Raw genomic sequence first — 23,178 nt, 5'->3', positions numbered from 1 at the left:
AACGCTGCAATGAACACAGGGGTGCATGTACCTTTGCAAATTGGTGTTTTCAATCCAGTTTTGATTTTGGCTGTGCTGTGTTGTCTGTGTGGCCTTGGAGAACTCACTTGACTTCTCTGCGCCTCAATTCTCTTATTTTAGAAATAGGATTGACCCTCTGCCTAGTTGCTGTGGAGGTGAGAGATACAGGAAGGGCCCGGGAGCACGCTTGCAACAGTTACTTTGGTACACATCACCTGAGTGAATGACGGAGAGCGGCTCTTGACATGATGCAGCGTTTCTGAAACTGATGTCTGAAAACCCCCATAACCGTGGGGTTCCTGTAAGACGCCACCCCTGCTGTCTGCATCTCTCTCCTGCCCGTCATCATCATCTCTCCAACAGCTCTGCCAAGCGTCTGGTGGAGCTATTGCTGTGAGCTCCACAGAAATCTTTCTGCCTCTAGTTTGTCCCCTTCCTAGCAATCTGTCCTTCTGCACATAGGAAAGAGGAGTCGACATACCACAGCATGGGGCAGTTGTGGAAAAAATAAAAGCACTTCATGTTTATACCCCCAGTGAGTCTCTACTCCAAAAACCGGATAACACTGTAAAGCATGTAGCAGAGCACACAGTTCCTGACCCAGAGTGGGCGCTGACGAATGGTCATTCTTCCCCTCAGTGCAGACTATGCCCGAGTCAAACATTAGTGCCTATTTCAGAGGCCTGGCCAGAGGTTCCAGACACACCCACTCCACAGACGGCCCCACAGTGACCACCCACGTCTCCACCTGCCATGTGGCTTCCAGTGAAGGTCCAGCTCATTCTGGGAAGGGGTGGAGGGCACATGGAATGATTTGTGGTGTGGGAAGTCACAGCAGAGGCAAGGCTGCCCTGTTACATGTCTAGTGAGTGGGTCTCATGAGAGTCAGGAGAGAGAATAAATGCAATGACTTTTGAATGAGTGACTTTATTGAGGGAAGTTTGCATTATATCCCCTTAAGAGATGGCCCACAAGCAAAAGATATTTCTCATCTCATCTCATCTTGGCATGAAGTTTGCTATGAATTCAGTCCCAAATACTGGCTGTGAAATAGCACTGACTTTTGGGATTTCAGTGTCTACCCTGTGTCTCAATGCATGAGCCAAAAGAGTGAAGTAATTATTGTGAGGTCATGTTAGCAAAATGTTTAAAGATATCAGATATATACGAAGTCAGCCTTACTTAAAGATATAAAGATATATGAGTGTGAAGCACCAGATAAATTCTATTATCAGTGATCATGATGATCTTACAACTGAAGATGCTTGCAGATATTCTGACGGTATTAAAATATAGGTTGCCATTACATTTTTAATTTAGATATCCATGGGGTGTCCCACCATGCTGTTTGATTCACAATGACTAGATAGAAAAATTAATTAGAAATTAAAGTCAAACCAACTGGTCTAGTTTTTCCAAAGGCTAAAAACCAATTGTACAAGACAAAAGACAGCGTATATTTCAAAACTTCTCATTTTGGGCTTCTAAGCTGTTCATATGAAATGAAATCTATTAATTGTCTATCCTTCCATCTGTCCATCCATCTGTCTGTCCATTTATCTATCCATCTATTTGTTCATCTCTTTAAATCTTTTCCTCTCTATAATTGCCAGCTTCCTTGTGTGGGTTGGTCCCACTCTGACATTTGAGGATTCTATGAATGGATAATAACAAGCCATCTAACCAGTTTTAGTTGTATCAAAAGATCATCTCTTTCATGCTTCTTTTGCCGATACTTACTCTCCTACTCAATGGGCAGACCTGGGCAGGATACTGACCTTTCAGAGTCAAATGAGAGAAGGGATGTCCCTGGTCTTTGGGGGCTCCTGGCACTGGTCTGCTTCTAGTAGCACTCAGTAGCTTAGGGGATCAGGATCAGGATGGACCCTGAGCAACACAACACACCCTGCCCTCCATAACCAAGAGCAAGGGTCCCAGCCAGGTAAGGTGGCCCTGACAAGAAGCATGAGGGGGTGGGACCCGATCATGCTTCATCTGGCCTGGGGCTGTCTGGGGACCCAGACAAGCTGGAGAGGAGGTGAAGTGCATTATCCCAGCCAGCCCCTACTTTGCCTTGTGAGTGATTAGTGAGTAGGCTCAGAGCCAAGGGGTCTGTTGGAGAGAAGCTCCCTAATGGAGAAACTTAATGTAGACAGCTCCATGCTGCTTCCTCCCCCTCACTCATCAGAGCTAGGAGGGCTTCTTATCCCAGCGTGGGTGGTTTGTGGGGAGCAGGCTCAGCTGAGCCCAACTGGCTGGATCTCCAGTCTACTGAAAGCACCATCCCCATCCAGGGCTCCTCTAACCCGTGCTTGGTGTGTTTGGCCTCCCTGAGCTGAACTTTATCTTAAATATAAGAAATACGAAAGATAGCCAGGCTTTTGGGTGCTCAGGGGAATCTGATGGTCAGCATCAGTAACAATCTAGATTTTAGGGGCTTTGAGCCTGGGGAGTGGCCTGGTTACTGCTCACCTGTGTGACACAGAGGCTTGGTACATAGGAGGCTCTCAATATACTTGCTGAGTGAGTGAACAAATGAATGCAAGCAGGAATAAGCACATGGACTTGGCTTAAATTAGTCCCAAAGGACTAATAAGGATCATGGAAAAAGGACACTTTACTATTTGTTTAGGCCCATGGAATAGAGTTGCCAAATAAAATACAGAACTAGGCAATGTTTGGGACATATGTATACCAAAAACTATCTGTTGTTTATCTGAAGCTCAAATTTAACTGGGAATCTTGTAATTTTATTTGCTAAATCTGGCAACCCTACCATGAGGAGAAGTCATTGATAAACACACGATCAGAACACAGGCTCCCCTGATCTCAGTCCATCATTTTTTAATTAAGATTTTAACTCAAGTGCAGTAGGACACTCTCTGGCACACCACCCTGTGTATAGCTGTCCCCTGCAGAGTGCACGTGTGCACATACACGGTAGGCATATGCATCTGTACCACAGCAGTGCCCACATGGTACACACGTGGATACCCTTTATGGAGCAGAACGGCTCAGTGGGGGCATCAAAAATCACAGACTTCTAAGCGAGGCTGAGCAAGCAGCCATGGTAAGAGCAACAGAAATAGAACATGGAGCCCCAAATATTTTTAAGATTTTAAAATATTTTTAAATTTACCTACAGTAAAATTGCCTTTTCTTGTATACGGTTCTCTGAGCTCTAACATACGTACAGCTTCACATGACCACCACCACAGTCAGGATACAAGCAGGTCCAGCACCCCAGAAAACTCTCTGGTAGTCCCCAAGCTCAGACTGCTCCCTTCAAGTCAAACCTTCCCCACCCCTAATCCCTGGTAACCACCCATCTGTTTTCTGTACCTACTGTTGTGCCTTTTCCAGAATGTCCTAGAAACGGAATCATTCATTATGTAGACTTTTGAGATTGGCTTGTTTTACTCAGTAAAATGCTTTTGAGATTCATGCAAGTTGTTGCATACATCAGTAGATTCATCCTCTTTATGCTTAATAGTACTCCATTAAAAGGATATGCCACTATTTATTTATCATCCACCCACTGAAAGACCTTTGGGGGGTTTTTTGCTGTTTTTGGCAATTATGAATAGAGAAACTATAAACACATGTGAACAAGTTTTTGTGTGAACGTAAGTTTTTGTTTTTCTAGGGTAAATACCTAGTTGGGGAAATGCTGGGTCATATAATAAGTCTATGGTTAATTTTATAAGGAATTGCCAAACTGTTTTTCAGGTGACTGCACCACTTTGAGTTCCCATAAGTAATATAGGAGCACTCTAGTTGCTCCACATACTTGCCAAATCTTTGTACTGTTGGTTTTTATGTTTTATTTCTTATTTTAGACATTCTAATAACTGTGTAGTGGCATCTGATTGTGATTTTAATTTGCATTTCCCTAGTGACTAATAGTGTTGAGTAATTTTTTATGGGCTTATTTGCCAACCATATCACTTCTGTGGTGAAATGTCTTGTTAAATCTCTTGGGCATTATTTTATTGCATTTTTTTCTGTTACTGTTGACCTTGAGTTCTTTATAGATTCTGGATACTAGTCCTTTGTTGGATATATGATTTGAAAATATTTTCTTCCAGTCTGTAGCTTGTCTTTTCATTCTTAACAGTTTTTTCTTTTTATAGAGCAAACTTTTAAATTTTGTTAAAGTCTAATTTGCCAATATTTTCTTTTATGGATTGTACTTCTGCCTAACTCAAGGTCATGAAGATTTTCCTTCTATGTTTTCTTTTAAAAGTTTTATGGTTTTACATTTTACATTCACATCTATGATCCATTTTGAGTTAATTAACTCAAAGTTCACTAGGTTGAGATTCAAATTTTGCATATGGTAAGCAATTGTTCCAACACCAATTGTTGAAAAGTTTATTATTTCTCCATGAATTTCCTTTGAGCTTTTGTCAAAAATCAACTGATCATATTGGCCATATTTATGTCTATCTATTTCTGGGCTCTATTTTCTATTTCACTGATCTACATATCTGTCCCTCTACCAATACCACATGTTGTAATTACATGGTAAGTTTTAAAATAGGGAAGCATGAATCTTCCAACTTTATTTTTCTTTTTCAGAATTGTTTTGGATTTCTAGTTTCTTTTCCTTTCAATACAAATATTAGAATCTGTTCGTTCATATATACAAATAATCCTGCTGTAGTGTTTATTGGAATTGCATTGACCTTTAGATCAATTTGGGAAGAATTGACATCTTAACTATATTGAGTCTTCCAACTCATGATCATGGTATGTTTCTGTGTTTATTTAGATCTTCTTTGCTTTCTTTCATCGGTGTTTTGTAATTTTTATCAGAGAAATCCTGCACATTTTTGTTACTTATGTGAAATACACAAGTATTTTATTTTTTGGAGCATTATTATTTTTCAAATTTCAGTTTCCAATTGTTCATTGCTAGGATATAGAAATTCAGCGGGGGTTTTGTATTTTAACCTTGTATCCTGCAACCTTGCTAAAGTCACTAATTAGCTCCAAGAGTGTTGTTTAAATTCTGTGGGATTCTTTATGAGGACAATCAGGTCATCTGTGAATAGGGACAGTTTTATTTTGTTCTTTCCTATGTGTATGCATTTTAGTTTTCTTGCATTATTGCACTGGCTAGACTCTCCAATATGATATTGAATAGGAATAGTGAGAGTTTACCTTCTGGCCTTGTTCCCAAACCTAGCAGGGAAAGCATGCACTCTGTCCCCAAGTATGATATTAGCTGTGGGTTTTTTGTGGAAGCCCTTTATCAGGTTAAGGAAGAGCTTTTCTATTACTGATTTACTGAGAGTTTTTGTCATGAATGGATACTAAATTTTGTCACATGTTTTTTCAGCATCAGTTGATATAATCATGTATGTTTTTCTTTATAGTCTGTTAATATGCTGTGTTACATTGATTTCTGAATATTGAATGAAACTTGCATTCCCACTTGGCTGTCATATATTATTCTTGTTATATATTGCTGGATTCAATTTTCTAATATTTTGTTGAGGATTTTTGTGTCTATGTTCTTGAGGGACATTGGTCTGTAGTTTTCTTTCTTTATATTGTCTGTGTGATTTTAATATCAGGGTAATGCGGGCCTACGAAAATAAGTTAGCATTGGCTCTCTCCTCTATTTTCTGGAAAAGATCATGTAAAATTGGTGTTGTCATCTTTAAATGTTTGGTAGAATTTGCCAATAAAACCATTTGGGTCTGGAGATTTTTGGGGAAACTTTTCAACTATGAATTCAGTCTCTTTAATAAATACAGGTCTTTATGGGTTGTCTATTTCTTCATGGGTGAGATTTTTAGTTTGTGATTGATTTTATCTAAGTTTTTTCTAGAGTTGTTTGCACTATTCTCTTATTATCCCTTTAATGTCTGTGGGGTTTTAGTCATATCCTCTCTTTAATTACTGATATTCGTAATTTATGTCTTCTCTCTTTTTTTTCATTGTTAGTCTGGCTACAGATTTGTCAATTTTATTAATCTTTTCAAAGAACCAGCTTTTAGTTTCATTGATTTTCTCTATTGTCTTTCTCTTTTCAATTTTATTGATTTCTGCTGTTGTCTTTATTATTTCCTCCTTGTGCCTGCTGTAGGTTTATTTTGCTCTTCTTTACCAGTTTCTTAAGGTGGAAGTTTATATTGATTTGAGACCTTTCTTACTTTTTAAAATGTTCCTAGCATGAACATTTAAAGCTATAAATTTCCCTCTAATCACTGCTTTTGTTGCATACTATAAGTTTTGATATGTTCTACTTTTATTTTTGTTTAGCTCAAAATTTTTTTTTATTTCCCTTGAGACTTCTTGGAATGACTCATGGATTATTTATAAATATGTTGTTTAATTATTAGCTATTTGGAAATTTTCCAATTACCATTCTGATACCGATTTCTGATTTAATTCCATTATTTTCTGAGAACATTCTTTGTATAATTTCAATTCATTTATATTCATTAAGGTTTATTTCATGACCAAAAATATAGTCTATATTTGTGAATGTTCCAGGTGCATTTGAAAAGAACATGTATTCTGTTACTGGGTAGAGTGTTTTATACATATCAACAGATCCAGTTGGATGATGGTACTGTTTAGTTCTTCTATATCAGTAGATCTCATCTGGGGGCAATTTTGCCCCCCAGTGGACAGTCAGCAACGTTTAGAGACATTATTGATTGCTACAACTGATGGAGAGCTACTGGCATTTAGGGGGTAGAATCTTCTGGCCTTCTGCTGCTAAACATCCTACAATGCACAGGACAGGCCTTCCCCCATCACTGCCCCACCCCTGCCAACAACAAAGAATTGTCTAGCCCAAAATGTCAAGAGCGCCAAGGTTGAGAAACCCTGTTCCTTGTTGATTTTCTCTCTAGTTGTTCTATTGATTATTGAGAGATGAGTATTGACGTCTCCAACTCTAATGATAGATTTGTCAATTTCACTTTTCAATTTTAACAGTTTTTGCTTCATTTATATCAAAGCTCTGTTGTTAAGTACATACCCATTTAGGATTTTTGTATCTTCTTGGTAAAGTGTCCCTTTTATCATTATGTAGTATTCTTTTTAATCTCAGGTAAATTTTTATTGAAATATACTTTGATATTAATAAAGTCACTCCTGTTTCCCTTCAGTGTTTGCATAGTATGTCTTTTTCCATTCTTTTAGTCTAACTTACATTTGTTAATTTAAAGCAGATTTCTTATAGATACCATATAATTGGGTCTTTTTCTTTTATTAACTATTCTGATAATTATGCTTTTAATTGGTGTATTTAGGTCATTTTCATTTAATGTGAGTATTGATATGATTGGATTTAGGTCTACGATTTTAATAATTTTCTGTTTGTTCCATTTCTCTTTTCTTGCTTTCTTTTAGATCATTTGAATTTTTTTACTGCTTCATTTTAATTTATATATTTAGTTTTTTACTGTGTCTTTCTGTATATTATTTTAGTGATTGCACTGGAGATTAAAATATACATACTTAACTTTCTACAACCACTTAAAACTAATATTTTACCACTTCAAAAGCAATGCAAAACCTTACCTACCATATAGGTCCCGTTAACTTCCCCCATTATGTTGTAGTGGTCCTATGTATTCCATCTACGTACACTGAAAACCCCATCAGACAGTGTTATAATTTTTGCTTTCAACCACCACACATATTTTAAAGATCTTAAAAGGAGAAAACTATTATATTTACCACATATTTACCATTTTCACTGCTCTCTCTTTATTCTCAAAGTCCAAGTTTCTCTCTAGTACAGCAGTCCCCCCTTTCTGAGGTTTCAGTTATCCATGGTCAACTGTGGTCCAAAAATATTAAAAGGATAATTCCAGAAATAAACAATTCATAAGTTTTAAATTGCACGCCATTCTGGGTACCATGATGAAATCTCACACTGTCCTGCTCGGTCCTGCCTGGGACATGAATCTTCCCTTTGTCCAGAGTATCTGCATTGTATACGCTACCTGCCCAGAGTCACTTTGTAGCCGTCTCGGTTATCAAATCAACTGTCGTGGTAGCACGGTGCTTGTGTTTAAGTCACCCTTATTTTACTTAACAGTGGCCCCAAAGTGCGAGAGTAACAATACTGGCAATTCAGATATGCCAAAGAGAATCTAGAAAATGCTTCCTTTAAGTGAAAATGTGAAAGTTCTTGGCAAGGGAAGAAAAAAATCATATGCTGAGATTGCTAAGATCTATGGCAACTTTTACTACAGTATATTGCTATAATTGTTGTATTTTATTATTAGTTATTGTTGTTAATCTCTTACTGTGCCTAATTTATTAATTAAACTTTATCATAGGTATGTATGTATAGGAAAAAACATAGTATATATAGGATTCGCTACTACCCATCGTTCCAGGCATCCACTGGGGATCTTAGAACATCTCCCCCGTGAACAAGACTACTGTATTGTTTCCCTTTCATCTGAAGAACTTCCTTTAGCGTTTCTTTTCAGCAGCTCAACTAGTGGCAAATCCCTTCATTTTTCATTCATCTGAGAATATCTTTATTTTGCCTTTATTCTCTGTTTGGTTGACAATTCTTTTGTTTCAGCACTTTAAAAAACATTTTTTCAGTACCTCTGGCCTCCATGGTTTCTAATGAGAAACAAGTAGTCATTCGTATTGCTGTTCCCCTGTAGGTAACGTGTTGTTTTTCTCTGCAGGTCTTAAGTTTTTTCTTTAATTTTGAGCAGTTTGATTACGTGTCTGAGTGTGGATTTCTTTCAGTTTATTTATCCTGTTTGGAGTTCACTGAGCTTCTTGCATCTGTAATTTTTATGTCTTTAACCAACTTTTGGAACTTTTTATCCATTTTTCCTTCAAATTTTCTGCACCACAATTCTATTTCCTCTCCTTCTTCTAGGATACATCCACATATCGATATCAATATCTACCTATATATTTTTTAGCAGGCAATCACGGGCTACAAGTTCTAGCAAACCCTCTGTAGATTCTATAGCCTATTGTTATAATGTCCTTTCAGTTTTCACAGAATTGACAGTGCTGTCTGAATCAGTCCCTCACGTTACCACTCAGGCACCAGCCTGGAACCTGCACAGAGGTCTATCTCCTGGCTCCATTCTCAAAGCCTGGGTTCAGGGATTAGGATTAGGCACTGAAGACCCTGTTCAGGGTTTCATCCACGTATAGGCAGCTCAGGTGCATCCGGGAGCTCCTATGCAACTTTATTAAACTCCTACCTCTTTGCAATCTCCCCAGTAATTTGTGGCTCCCCAGGAGCTGCCCCCACCCTCCCCCCACCTTGTTCTTCTGCCTAGAAATCCAGGATTTTGTTTTCTAAATCTGCTGTATACTTTCTGCCACTGTTTCTGCCTTTAGGGCCAAGTAGCACTAGGATAAAGCTGGAGAAAGCTAGCACTAGAGAAAAAAGCAACCTCCATGCTCTTGCTACCACAGTTTGGTCAGTGACAACGGTTTTCCTTCCTCAGAGTTTTTGGTGCCTCCCTGGCTGACTCCAGTGATACAGGATTGCCTGGGGCAGGAAAGAATGGAGAAAACAAAGGGAAAAACAGGAGATCTCCCTTACTCTCTCTGACCCTAAAAGGCCCTCTTTCCTGTTCCTTGGCTGGAGAGAAAAGCCTTTTTTGGAAATCCTTCTGTCATCACCAGTGCAAAGTCGGTCTTACGTTTCAGCTCCTTCTCCAATCTGTCTGATACTATTTCTCTCCAGAGACCTCAGAGAGCTGCTCTGCGCAATCTCTCTAGAGCCTGGAGCTGCCCTCATTGAGTGAGATGGGGCAGAGCGCACTTCCTTCCTCTTAACTGAGTGAGAGCCCAGCTGTCATTTTTAAGCTGCTTTATCCCATCTGGTTTCTCAGAGCTGCATGACATAGAAACCTCAACACTGGTGAACACACTACTGTCTTTGGTAACCAGCCAATTAATTATGCATGAATGTGGTTGGTCCATTGTTTTTAAAGAATAGGTTTAGCTTACAAGGCCTGCTGAAAGGAACGTCAATGCTGCTGTGAGCTGAGAATACTCTCAATGGTTTACTATAGGGACCTCCATCCATTCTAGGAGGCTCTGATCCAATAGGACTTGCACAGAGTGGGACCCTCTGCCCTTCAGCTAGGAGTGGCAATACAGTCATGCATCGCTTAAGGATGGGGACACATTCTGAGAAATGCATTGTTAGGAGATTTTGTCGTGGTGTGACCATCCTAGAGTGTACTTATACAAACCTAGGGTATAGCCTACTGCACACCTAGGCTGTATGGCACTAATCTTACGGGACCACCGTTGTACATGTGGTCCATCATTGACCGAAATGTCATTATAGAGCACATGACTGTAGTGGGATTGATAGTACGAATGTGGAAGGCAATTTTTACCCACTTCCCTTTGACACTGAGGATTACTATATGAGGAAAATGCGATGATAAGCTCACACAGCTGATTGCTGGCGCTTCATGTGTTATATAAACTTGGTTCCTGATAAAGGGCCTGTATGATGAAGCACAGAAACTATCTGGCACCCCTCCTGCCCATCCTGGGGAAATGGAAGCAATGTAAGCATTTGTCTCCTGACAGCATGCTTCTGTTTGCTATAGGAGTTTGGTCTAAAATAGAAAATCAGCAAGCAAGAGACAGCAAGTTTTAGAAAAGAAAAGAGCCTCCAGAACAGGACAGGACAATTCCTAGGACAGGAAGTTCCTCTTCCTAGCTGTAGACCTTCCTCACTCCTGAGCCTCAGTCTTCCTCCCTTTACAACGGGGATAATCCTATGGATCTTGCCAGATTGTGAGGACTAAAATCAATATATCCAAAGTTCCTGATAATAATACTTAATAGTTAACATTAATCAAGCTGTCACTATGTGCTAGGCGCTATCGTTAGCACTGTATAGTTTAGATAATTCACACTCCCTAAGAGCCCTATAGGGGGACTATTTTGAAAAATGAGGAAACTGAGGCACTAAAATTTAAGAGACTCATTCATGGCAGAGCTGGACTTCTAAGCCAAGCATCCTGAGGCCAGAATCTCCCATCACTCTGTACATCTGCTTCTCTGTATAGTGGCAGTCATGACTATCACCACACCCATCCGTGCGGAGGTGTGTACAGGTGAATTTCAGTGTGAAGGATGTGAGGGGAGGAAGTCAAGGGGTAGGAGGTGGAAAAAGGCAGCAGTCCCTTTTATGTTTTGCCAGGCTCAACCCCGGCCTGCTCCATGCTCATGGGCAGGGTGTAGGCACATCCTCTTACTTGTGGGCTGAGAGACAGACTTTTCTGTGCCGTTCCTATTGCCATGCAGGCATAGCAGCAAGGCCTAACTAGTTCCTCTGGACTCAGAAGGTGAAGAGACATGTAATACATAAGTCATTCTTAACTCCCACCTTATTCCCTCATATCCAGGCTATGTTGCTTCTGAGAACTCAGCAGGCCTACCCTGAGGAAATCGTGGGATAACTCGAAGTAAACCCTCGATTTATGTGAGGGTCTGGGAAGTGGCAATATCCAAGAACACACACATACACCTAGCCCTGGACATGGGGAGGAGGGGAGTATGTGAATGTCCAGGACAATGGTGAGATTCATAAGTTAGGGAATGGCATAGCCAGAGGGGCATCGAGCATCCTTCAGGCCACCCCTGCACCTTCCATCTTACATCTGGGAACACTGAGGTCTGAAGAGGGCGTTCAATTTGCTGAAGGTCTTTGGCTAGGTTACTTCTGTTCATGCCCTAATTTCTCTCCTCTTTCACTCCTTTTAAACCAATAGAGAGCAAAGCATTACAATTTGGGGGGAGTCCAGCACCCTCACGGCATCTCCTAACTAGATATTTTTTTCTTCCTATCAGAGTATATCTTCTAGCTGTTTCATGCGACTTACTCCTCAAACTGATCACCTACCAATCAGACAACATACTTCAAACATTCTCCCTCACTAAAAGAGAACATGGCCAAGGGTGGGAAAGGCCCCAAGGGCAAGAAGATCACCCTCAATGTGGCCAAGAATTGTATCAAAATCACATTTGATGGGAGAAAACGCCTTGACTTGAGCAAGATGGGAATTACCAACTTTCCCAAGTGTATTCTGCGACTGAATGATATAGATGAGCTCGATCTTAGCCGGAATATGATCAGGAAGATCCCTGACTCAATCTCCAAGTTCCAGAATCTACGGTGGCTGGACCTGCACAGCAACTACATCGACAAGCTCCCCGAGTCCATCGGCCAGATGACTACTCTGCTCTACCTCAATGTCAGCAACAACAGGCTGACCACCAACGGACTGCCTGTGGAGCTCAATCAGCTCAAGAATATCCGCACTGTGAATTTAGGCTTGAACCACCTGGACAGCGTGCCCACCACGCTGGGTGCTCTGAAGGAGCTCCATGAGGTGGGGCTCCATGACAACCTGCTGAACAGCATCCCCAGTAGCATCTCCAAGCTCCCCAAGCTGAAAAAGCTGAACACAAAGCGAAACCCCTTTCCCAAGGCGGAAGAGTCGAATATGTTCATAGAATCCATCAAAAGGCTGGACAACTTGTATCTAGTGGAGGAGAAGGATCTGTGTGGGCCTTGCCTGAGAAAATGCCAGCAGGCCCGGGACAGGCTGAACAGAATGAAGAACATGGCCACGACGACACCAAGAAAGGCCATCTTTTCCAGTTTGGTCTCACCCAACTCCATGGCCAAGGAGTCCCAGGATGAGTGGAGGTGACCTGGGACCCTGACCCTGAGGCAGGAAGGGAAAAGGGAGGCAAGGAAGATGGCAGTGGGCAGCATCCATAGGAAACTGAGGGATTCCCTCATCACTGCAATAGCTCCTCCAGCGAAGCCTATAAAATACCTCTCCCTACTTCCTTGGCTTGTGATTTTGTTGACTGAAGGGCTTTTAGTTCTTCGCCGTTCCACATGTTTCTCTCTTCTCTGCGTGCACACACCCACATATACAGGCACAATGAGTCAGAAAAAGGTCATCCATCTCACTTCTGCCCCAGACATCTCCTGCCTACAGCCTGGGCAGCTAATAGTGCCAGCACACTCCTGGTCTCGTGAGCACACATTTCAGGACCAACTGCCAGCTCTCAAATGTGGGTTTGTTCTGTGGGAATGCTTTGGGTCACGGCTTCAAAGGTCAGGAATTGCAGAGCATGGGTTTGTAGGAGGGCAGACGGACATTTAGTCTTGGGAAGGGGACAAAACTGGGTCACAGAGATGGGCAGATATTATCATTAAGTATCAGCAGGTAACATCTTGGGCTCAAAGCAGTACTATCTTTTTCTTATCTGCACTTGCATAATTTACTCTAGAAGTTTTCTAAACTAAACCTGGAGCCCCTGAGTGGCTGTAAATGAATCAGGTTGCATTCCCATGTTATTATGTCCAAAGCTTTTCCAGACCCTTGTGGGAATGAGGGAAGAATGGGTGCAGATACGGGCTGGTGCAGTCAATAAATAAATACCTTACTAGGCACTGTGCTAGGTGCAGGGAATGTGGCCAGTGGAGGAAAGCTTGGCTTGCCCTGTGCAACCTGTGGGGAAGACCAGTTGAAAGAGGACAGGGCAGAACAGCATTGTCTGAGGAAGTTAGGAGATCATGGCCACACGGTGTGCAGGGCTGGCCTGGCATAGAGAAGAGCCAAAGATTCTGGAGTTGGACAGATATAGGTCCAGGGCAGCTGTGCTTCTTACTTGCCATCTCCTTGGGCGTCTTATTTAGCTTTGGTTCCCTCATCTGTAAAGTGGGAATGATAATGGAGGGTGGTTGTGCATCAAAAGCAGGTGGCCCACAGAGTCCGTACTCCATAGACGTCAGTTCTGTAAGAACCAGAGCTTGGTGCATCTCAAAGCTGACAGTGTCCCTGCTCACACTCGATCTTTTGGCAGAAATAACAGTGGTAGGGTCAATCCTCACAGTAGCTGAGAATCTTCTCTATACCACTCACTCACACCTTCAAATGGCTGAAAAGGAAGACATCATTAGGAAACTGTTTTTTTTTTAAATCAAGACATGCCCACGTTGGTGGCAAGTTCTGCAGCGGTCAATGGAAAGCACTGAGAGACGTCATTAGTTCAGTGGGACCAACTTATTTCTTGTTCACATTATAAACCATAGCAGACAGCATAGTTCGTTACTTCATTCCTCACTGCTTATCTTCCTTTGCAATGCTTAGCTGTGACAACTCCATCATATTACTAAAACCTCTGAAGACAGAGATTCAAAATTCCCTTTTCAGTTTTTCCCTTTACTAAACGTTTTCCCATTATAAAACCACAACATAGTTTTAAATATAACAGCTTAGGGCCGGCCCCATGTCTTAGCAGTTAAGTGCGCGCGCTCCGCTGTTGGCGGCCCGGGTTCGGATCCCGGGCGTGCACCAACGCACCGCTTCTCCGGCCATGCTGAGGCCGCGTCCCACATACAGCAACTAGAAGGATGTGCAGCTATGACATACAACTACCTACTGGGGCTTTGGGGGAAAAAATAAATAAAATTATAAAAAATAAATAAATAAATATAGCAGCTTAAAGTAGCCACAATTCTACAGTGTAAGCCAGCTACAGTACTGACAGCTTTCCTTACTGGTTTTCTGTGTATATTTTTGTATGTAGTTAAAATTACAGCATTCATGTCATATTTATCCTGCTTTGAAACCCATGTTGTTGCATGCTCTTAACAGCCATAATTTAAAACATCTGCAGGATGGGTACGCATGACTATAAGTTACTGTTGGGCATTTAAGTTGTTTCCAGTTTTTCACTAATAGCAATAGTTTTGTGATGAATGCCTGTATGATTAAGATTTTAAAAATATTTTGCAATATTTCCTTGGTATAGCTTCATCGTTGTAAATATTGTGTTAAAGGGTGTGGTTGTTTTAAAATAATTTTTGATATATGCTATCAAGTAGCTTATAAAAAGTTTACACACATTTATATACCTACCATAATATATTAGAGAAGCCATTTCACTGCATCCTTGCCAGCACTGAGTATTGTCCTCTACATTTTTCTCTTCATGTAACGTCTGAAATGACTTCTTAGAAGCCCTTCAGAAGAAGAATCACGCATGTGAAGTGCATGATGAGATGCCGTGCCTCAGGCTCAGGAGCCACCGCTAGCGCGCTGGGTGGTGAACATGTCCCCGAGGCAGCCATCCTGCTATTTTAGCTACTTCATCTCTGACCCAAGAAGGACAGAATCCATGTAGGGATGCATGATCCCAGCTGCGAGGGGTGGCTACTTATTTTGGATACTGCCCATTTCCATTCCTCCCCTTGAGACACTTTTTCTTTAGAACTAGTGTTCCCTTCTTAGACATAAAAAAGGATCAGCAAAGAACAGGAGTTAAGAAAAAAGATCTCCTTGTGCCCCTCAGAAGGACCTTGGTCTGGGCCATGGGGCTGACCCTCTACTCCCTCTCCTGCTCTATTGCAGCCCACTTCCCCCGCTGCACTTGGTCCTCAAAATCCTTCTCCAGCCACCTCTTCTGGATTCACTGCCAACTGAGTGGTTGGCATGTAATGCGACATTTATGTGCCATTCTCGATCTAGGTGCTTTGCTATGCCTTCATTCTTCTGGCCATGTCTTAGGAAGGGGTTATAAGTGCATTTAACTTCGCCAGGATTGAGAAATAAATGGGCAGGGGGCTTTGACTTGCCACAGGAAACATTTACGTTAGACACCTTGCTAGCCAGGAAACCCTGGCAGTAGGATGAAGCAAAGACCGGAGATAGAGATCACTTAGGAGTCATCTTCTACATTTTAATTCTTTTCTGTCAAGAAAAAGGTTTGAGGTTGACATTCCTTCATGCTCTAAAATACCAGTCACCTTTACTTCCTGGAAATTGTATTAGGCCTAAAAACACTTGATAGGAAGACCGTGAGCTTTCTCTTTCCTCAAACAGAATGAAAACTCTCTTCACACCAACTCAGTCACCACCTTCTCTGACAGCTGGGCATGAGCTAGGTGACCCCTGTATGACCTCTGCCCTTGCTATGTTTTACCCCCATGACCTGGAGTAATTGCCTCAGCTCCTTATGTCTCCATCCCCAGGATACGCTCAACATCTCCCTAGAGCAGCTTATGGAAAAAACTTGAAGACTAATCAGCCAACAAGAATAAACAGCTCTGCAGAAGAAGATCCCTCAGGAGAAGAAATAGAGTGGCAAGGGGAACGTTCTGGAAACCAGGCTCTCTGGTGCTGGCCAAGTCACTGACTTGCTTCTTCAATTCACTTTGTCTCTCTTTGCTTTAGACCATGTGTGTGTGAAAATGATTTTGGGAAATATTTGGTGTGGTTTTCCTTAATGCATTGAGAGGAAATATTTAAGAAAATGATAGATATCAATTATAGATCAAGATTTAGAAGAAGACTTTAAGACTTAAAAGACTTATGGTTTCTACACTTCACTGGAACTGGTAAAATCTCGACAGCAGTCGCCTGTGATAAGTTATATATGATGCAATACCTCCAGCAACTAAAATTTATGCAAAAAGTTCTTATAAAGAAATATACTCAAAAATACTATAGATAAATCTAACTGGAATTTTAACAAATCTTTCAGTAATGCCCAGGTAGGCAGGAAAAAGAAAACAAAGAAATGAAAAACAGGTAAAAAAGTAGTAAAAAAAAAATAAAATGGCAGACTCATGTCCTAACATTTTAATGATTACATTAAATGTAAATAGTCTTCTTTATTTGTAAAAGCCCCAAAATAGAAACAACCAAATTTCCCTCAATAGGCAAATGGTTAAGCAAACTCTGGCATATTCATATCATGATCATTACTCGGCAATAAAAAGGAACACACCATTGATACATCCAACGACTTGGATGGATCCAAATGGCATTATTCTGAGTAAAAAAGGCTAATCTCCAAAGGTCACATACTCTCTGATTCCATTTATAGAACATTCTCTAAATGACAAAATGACAGAGATGAAAAACAGATCAAGTGGCTGCCAGGTTTTAAGGTTGATGAGGGGTGGTAGAGGGTGGGCATGACCATAAAGTGGTAGCACAAGAGATATCTTCGTGATGATAAAGATAATTGTGTATGTTGATAGTGGTGATGGTTACACAAATTTACGCATATGATAAAATGACACAGAACTATGCACACATATTGTACCAATGTCAATTTCCTGGTTTTAAAATTTTGTTATAGTTACATAAGACGTAACTATTGGGGGAAATGATGTGAAGGCTGCAAGGGGCCTCTATGTATTATTTTTGCAACTTCCTGTGAATCTGTAGTTATTTTAAAATAAAATAAAATTTTTAAACAATCACAGCTCAGATGCAGCGATAAACAGATTCTCGTACATCCGCCAAGTGCTAATTTATGAGTAACTATGGCAACCTATAAGTTCCTCAACCATCCCAGAGTTAAGGCATTTCGGGAGAAAGAGCACCTTAACCTCAGCTCATTGGACTAATCTAAACTTATCCATGTTGATCCTGTCTTTGAAGATTCCTGAGAAAGATGCTAAAGTAATAAAAAGACAATGCATGGCTTCTCTATCCACGTCCCAGGTTTTCTGGTGATGGCTGGGCACAAACAGCAAGTGGGGTGGGGACCTGGAACCAGCCAGTTGCTCCCTTCACAGTTCTGGGTTTTCACACCCCTGCCCCTACCCTCATGGAAGCAAGATGACTGGATGGAGCTGGAAGGACAAAGGGGACGGGCTTGGTGCAGAGTGGGGCTTAAATTAGGCTTCTGCCTAGAAATGGGTCTGAGGTCATGGCTAAGGGTAGAGCAAAGAGGAGACATGAGCAAAAAGGACAAAGAGTAACATGGAAGGTCTGAGCACCACCCAGGTGGCGCGCACTGCAGGTCACCGAGATCTGCTGCTCGTGCCCATTGAGCCAACCATGTGAAAAGCTTCTAAATGCTGGGGCATTGGTTACTCCACCAGGTGACTTAGTTCACCTCTGGTTCCAGCAATTCTGCTCTAGACCCGGGGGTCTGAGTCACACAGTCTCCACAATTGCCCTCTCAGGGCTGTGCTTTACCAAGAAGCCCAAGGAGCATATTTCTCTGCCCCAGTGGTGGAGTTGAAGCCATCGTTACGAAAGTGATCATGCACATGACAGATTCTTAGCCTCCCAGTCGATCAACAGTGTTGATCTCTGGTGAGCAGGGCTGAAGGAGCAGAAGTGGTGGGGAGGAGAGGTACTTGAATTTCAGCCTCCATGCTGCTAGCCGAGGTGCCTCTGGGGGTGTGACTGATTATCATGGAAGATCATCTTTGGGAAATTAATAGCTTCTTAAGTTTGGTTTTCTAAGTTCTTTGTCCTTCAATATTTTTCAAAGATAATCTATAAAGGAAACTTGGATAACGCTCAACTTTGTGCCAAAAAATGAATTTCACTCTAAACATTATACTTAAGTAAGCTATACAATTGAAAGAACATTTCAGAAATTACAAACACTCAGATACAAGCAGGCCCCAAATATAAGCACTGCCTCACCCCCACCAGCTTCCTCTGGCCCAGGGACGCTTTTGCCTCCATGACACGGCAAGTGAGCATTTCAGACTGTGTGAGAGACCATGGCTCTGGAAGGACACCTTTGCCCGTTCAAAGATGTGTGCTGTGTACAACAGAGATGGGACAGAGGCAGAGCCAGACAGGCATCCTAGAATTATATATCTCTGAGTTCTCTAAATTCTGGGCTCAACGAGAACTGAGATCACTGGGAAGCGTGATAGCTGAGCCAGATTAGGCTAGCGTCCCAGACAAACGCCTGTGCAGAAATAAGTCCAAATGTTAGGGCCCTACTTTTCCAGAGAATCAATATAAAAAATCACATTCTGCAGTGCTCTCTTTTCATGTTTTATAAAAAGAGAATTGCCTTCCTCAGTACAAGGACAAATCTGATATTCAGTGCCAAGAGAAAGTATGTTCCAGAAAAAAAAAAACGTTCACAAAAGCCCTCTGTTTCTTGTTATCTGTCCCTGGAAAATGCTGTGACCCAGCACAACTGTTTTGTTTTTCGCAGTTTCAAGACAATTCGAGTAACTCGATCACTCTAGGTACCTGATCACATCTGTTGTTTTCCTCCTTTAAAGGCATTTTGGAGTAATTTTTAAAGGATCGTTGTACTGTGTATCTAATTTTGAAGCTGTTTCCAGCCCTTTGTGGAAGGTTACAGATAACTTGAGGTGTAAGGACGTGTCTTTATTCACCTGGACATTCTCAGCTAGCTGCCCTCTCCCTGTGACTTCAGCTATCCTTTCTATTTGTGCAACTGGTCCCCCTCACATCTCAGCAGAGCCTGCCTGTGTCTAACACTGTGGAGCTGTCAGACACTCACCCAAGGAGTCTAGCTGGCTTTACATTAGAAGCCCCTGTAGGCTCACAAAGCCTTGCACCCCACGGATGTCTGAGTATGATGCCATGCTGCCTTCAGAATGGTCTAGTTTTGTGCCCTGAGGAGACACAGATGTATTATGGATCCCAAGTTCATCCAGGCTTTGCAAATATTTTCCACTTGGGATCCAGGCCCAGAGATCCTCCTCAGAATTCAGTTACGGAGGAAGCCACCATCACTGGAATTGCAGGCAAAACTCTGGTACCCAAGAGCTCTGGTTTCCTATATGTGGGGGATGGCTTCCAGAGGGGCCAAGTCAGTCACCAAGAGCTGGAGGTTGAAGATATGAAAACCTATAGCACTAGCCAAGCATCTAGGGCCAGTTGAAAACCCTCAGAATTGACCTTGCGCCTCCTTCAGAATGAGAAGCTCGTGTTCACCAGAGTGTCCAGAAAGCAGCTAGGCATTTTCCAAGACTCACTGCTGAACTGAGCGTTGCCCTTGGTAATCCAAATGGAAAACGGTCAATTTCGTTCCAGGCATGTGGCAATGGCCAGCCAAGCCCTCCTCAGGCTGGGGGCCACTGTTGCCTTCCCCCTCTGAAGCTCCTGAAGGCACAGTGGGGCTGGTGGGAGAAGGGCTGGAAAGGAGAGATGCAAAAGAGCTGAGAGCACAGATAGCTGCTGGTTTTTAATCAATTGTTCCATAGACATGCCTAAAATACACAGCAGGTGATTCTAAAACTAAGCAAAGGCATCACAATATTTATGGAGCACCTACTATGAGCCCAAATCAGTTTGATCTCAGACCTCATGCTGTCTATTGCAGCACAGTCTCACCTCATGCTCTGGCTGCCTGCATGGTCTCAGAGCCTAGGACCACTGCTCCCACTGGGGCTTCTTCATTTTGTCAAAGCTCGCCTTCCATGAGCTTAGACAAGAATTTCTCTGGAGCACTGTGCATCATTCCCAATTGACCCCAGCAGCTGTCCCATTTTATATTTCCCAAGGTCTCCATGCTTGGAGCTGTGCTGGGGCTGTGCCAGGTGGGCATCGAATGGCCCTGGAAGATCCTGTTCCCCTGGGCTCAGATGACCACGATGGAAAATATAAACACAATGGAAATAAAATCAGCATAGTGATCAGCTGTCCCACAGGTACAAGGTAGGATATAGGTTGGTGTCTAGAGTCATCCCTGTGGATGAGTGAGGAGTAATTTCCACACATTTGACTCATCCCCAGGCTGAGAATTATCTTTCTGCCACCTGGCAGTCATTTCTGTACAGACCCCCAACCCAGTGGCCATAGCCACGATTTCGCTCCTCTTATGCATTCTTCCTTTGCTCCTCCTCTGTCTGCTCCCTCTCTATCTGGAGCAGAAATTTAGAAGCTTACCTGTGTGGATAAGGGTATGCATTGTTGGGGTAAAGCACCCCTAAGAACAATGGAATAGGAATGAACAGAGTGCCACTCACAGCTATAGGGACAGCTACATGACCACTGGGTGATATTACATATATACTACATTTATAAGACAGTAACCTGCAGAGACGAATGGAGTTCAGTGAAGCGACTTGTGTCAAAGTTGATGCAAGGAGAGAGAAGTTCCAGGGAGAGAGAGAATGGAGCTCATGAGTGCTGTGGTCCCTGGGGGAGCTCTCTGGATGGAGCAGTGGATGACTATCTGCTTTTGTTGACCCCTCAGTATTCTCCCCGCTTGTGATGACAGAACCTAGATCCTCTTTGGGAAGCACCCTCCTCTCAGTTTGGTCTATGTTGTTGGGTGGGACTGACCCCACACCCAGAAGGTGGGTGGGCACATGACCCTGATCTGGCCGGTGAAAGCACTTGACTGGTTCTGGGATGGCACCAACCTAACTTGGGCAAATGAAAATCACTTTTGGGATTTTTGCTAGAATTACTGAGACAGAGTATTCCTGATGTGATGGAATTCCTAAGTAACTGACTGTCAGCCTGGAGCAGCGGGGACCTTCATGCTGTTATGCTGGGAAAGCCTGCCAAGAACAGAGCCAACCCAGGGGAAATCCTCACTGTGAGATGGAGAGCCACAGTGTCCTGCGGACTTACTGAGTCCAGAGATCCAGCCATGCCTGGAGGCAGACCTTTGTTGGTTCACAGGTATGTGAGGTGATGAATCCTCTTTTTTGCTCCAGTTCATTTGAAATGGCTTTATATCACTTGCACTGAAACATTGCAGAGAAATCCAAGTGTGGACGTTATGGTTTATTTGAAACATAAACAATATGAGATCACCAGGGCTGATACTCACCTGATACACACAATTCGGGCTGTACTGTTGTTGAACTATTGAAATACGTCCATACCAGTTGGTAAACAGCTACCCCAAGCTACCCCACCTCCAGTGGCCCACTGTTGCCTGGGCCTCCTAGCCCACCCCCTAGCATGCCCTGGACTTCCCCACAATCTACCAACTGAAGGGTTATGACCTGGCACAACAGAGAGCTTCTGCTGGCAGCCACTCTAACTGGTCATTTGTAGGTCATCAATGAGCCCCATGTTGCAAAATTCAGTGGTCATTTCTCAGTTCTTATCTTACTTGGCCTAGCAACAACATTTGATCAGCAAGACAGTTGACCAATCCCTCCGTGAAACACTTGACCTGGCTTCCAGGTTATCGTCCACACCTGCAGTTCCTCCTGCCTTTCTGGTGACAACTTCTCAATCTCTTTTGCTGGTTCCTCCCATGTCCTTAACTTCTGCAGGCTGGCGTGCCCCAAGGCACAATCTTTAAACCTCTGTTCCACGTGTACTCATTCTCTTGGTGATCTTGTCCTGGCTCATGCTTTAAATACTATTCCAAGTTTACATCTCACCTGGACCTCTCCCTTCAACTCCAAATTCATACGTCCCATGGCCTCCATGACACCTCCGCCTGGATGCCCCAGAGTCATCTCAGAATCAGCATGTCCAAAGCTGAGCTCCTGCTGTCCACCACACCCCAAGTGGTTCTTCTGTGGTCTTCCCCATTCCATTCTCCTATTGCTCAAGCCTAAGTCCCTGGTCTTGTCCTCAGGTCCTCTCATTCACACACACATACCCCACACTTGATTTGTCAACAAAAAAATCCCATCAGACATACATTTCAAAATGTGTCCATACTCTGAGCGCTTCACACTGTCTATGCTGCCACTCTGCTGATCCAGGCCACCACCATCTCTCGCCTGGATTACTGCAAAGCCTCCTAACCATTAGGTCGTCCAGCATCTGCTAATAAAACTACTATGGTTTATTCTCAACACAGCAGCCAAAGTGAGTCTTTCAAAATCTAAGTTAGGTCACATCATTCCTCCAATACTTGCCATTTATTCAGAGTAAAAGCCAACGCCATTTCCATGAGCCCCCAAGACTTACCTGAACTAGCCCATTGCCTCTCCCCTCTCCTCCCGCTGGCTCCCTGCATCCCAACCACTCTGGCCCCAGCTGAGCCCACACACTCCCCTGTTCTGCTCTTCCCTCGGCTTGAAATGCTCTTTCTGCAGTTGTCTGCGTAACTTATTGCCCTGCTTTGTTCAATTCTTAATTCAAATATTGCTTTCTTCTTGAGGGCTTCCCTTACACCCCGTCTGAGATTTCAATCCCTACCTCCATCTGCTTTGTTTTTTATATTTATACTTATTGTTATCTAATATGCTTTACATTTCAGCCATCTAAATTGTTTTCTATCTTCTTCATGAGAATGCGAACTCAATGAGGATGGGAAATTTTGAGTATTTTGCTTGTTGCTCTGTCCAGCAGCAAACATCACCCATAAGCTATCGATAAATAATTTTGAATGACTTGGTTGTACCCTTTTCATAGTCATTATAAATAT

General features: G+C 42.5%; 2 protein-coding genes across 2 annotated transcripts in view; one reads left to right on the top strand and one right to left on the bottom strand.

The window, feature by feature from the left end:
• Positions 1-23,178, bottom strand: part of WDFY4 (WDFY family member 4) — a 276,540-nt gene that overhangs the window by 59,167 nt on the left and 194,195 nt on the right. The window lies entirely within an intron of this gene.
• Positions 11,958-16,085, top strand: LRRC18 (leucine rich repeat containing 18). The gene is made up of 2 exons (XM_004432450.3): positions 11,958-12,721; positions 16,064-16,085. The coding sequence occupies exons 1-2, from the start codon at positions 11,958-11,960 to the stop codon at positions 16,083-16,085; spliced, it is 786 nt and encodes a 261-aa protein (XP_004432507.2).

The sequence above is a fragment of the Ceratotherium simum genome, chromosome 6 (assembly GCF_057802395.1).
Source record: "Ceratotherium simum simum isolate JZ-2026a chromosome 6, ASM5780239v1, whole genome shotgun sequence".
Lineage (NCBI taxonomy): Eukaryota > Metazoa > Chordata > Mammalia > Perissodactyla > Rhinocerotidae > Ceratotherium > Ceratotherium simum.
Note: the sequence above shows the minus strand (reverse complement) of the source record. Positions and strands in the feature narration are given on the sequence as shown.

Excerpts from the sequence above, each read along its gene's own strand:
- LRRC18 (XM_004432450.3), top strand. The coding sequence starts at position 11,958 with ATGGCCAAGGGTGGGAAAGGCCCCAAGGGCAAGAAGATCACCCTCAAT. Across the intron at positions 12,722-16,063 it reads GAGTCCCAGGATGAGTGGAG|GATACGCTCAACATCTCCCT; the intron begins GTGACCTGGGAC and ends CTCCATCCCCAG.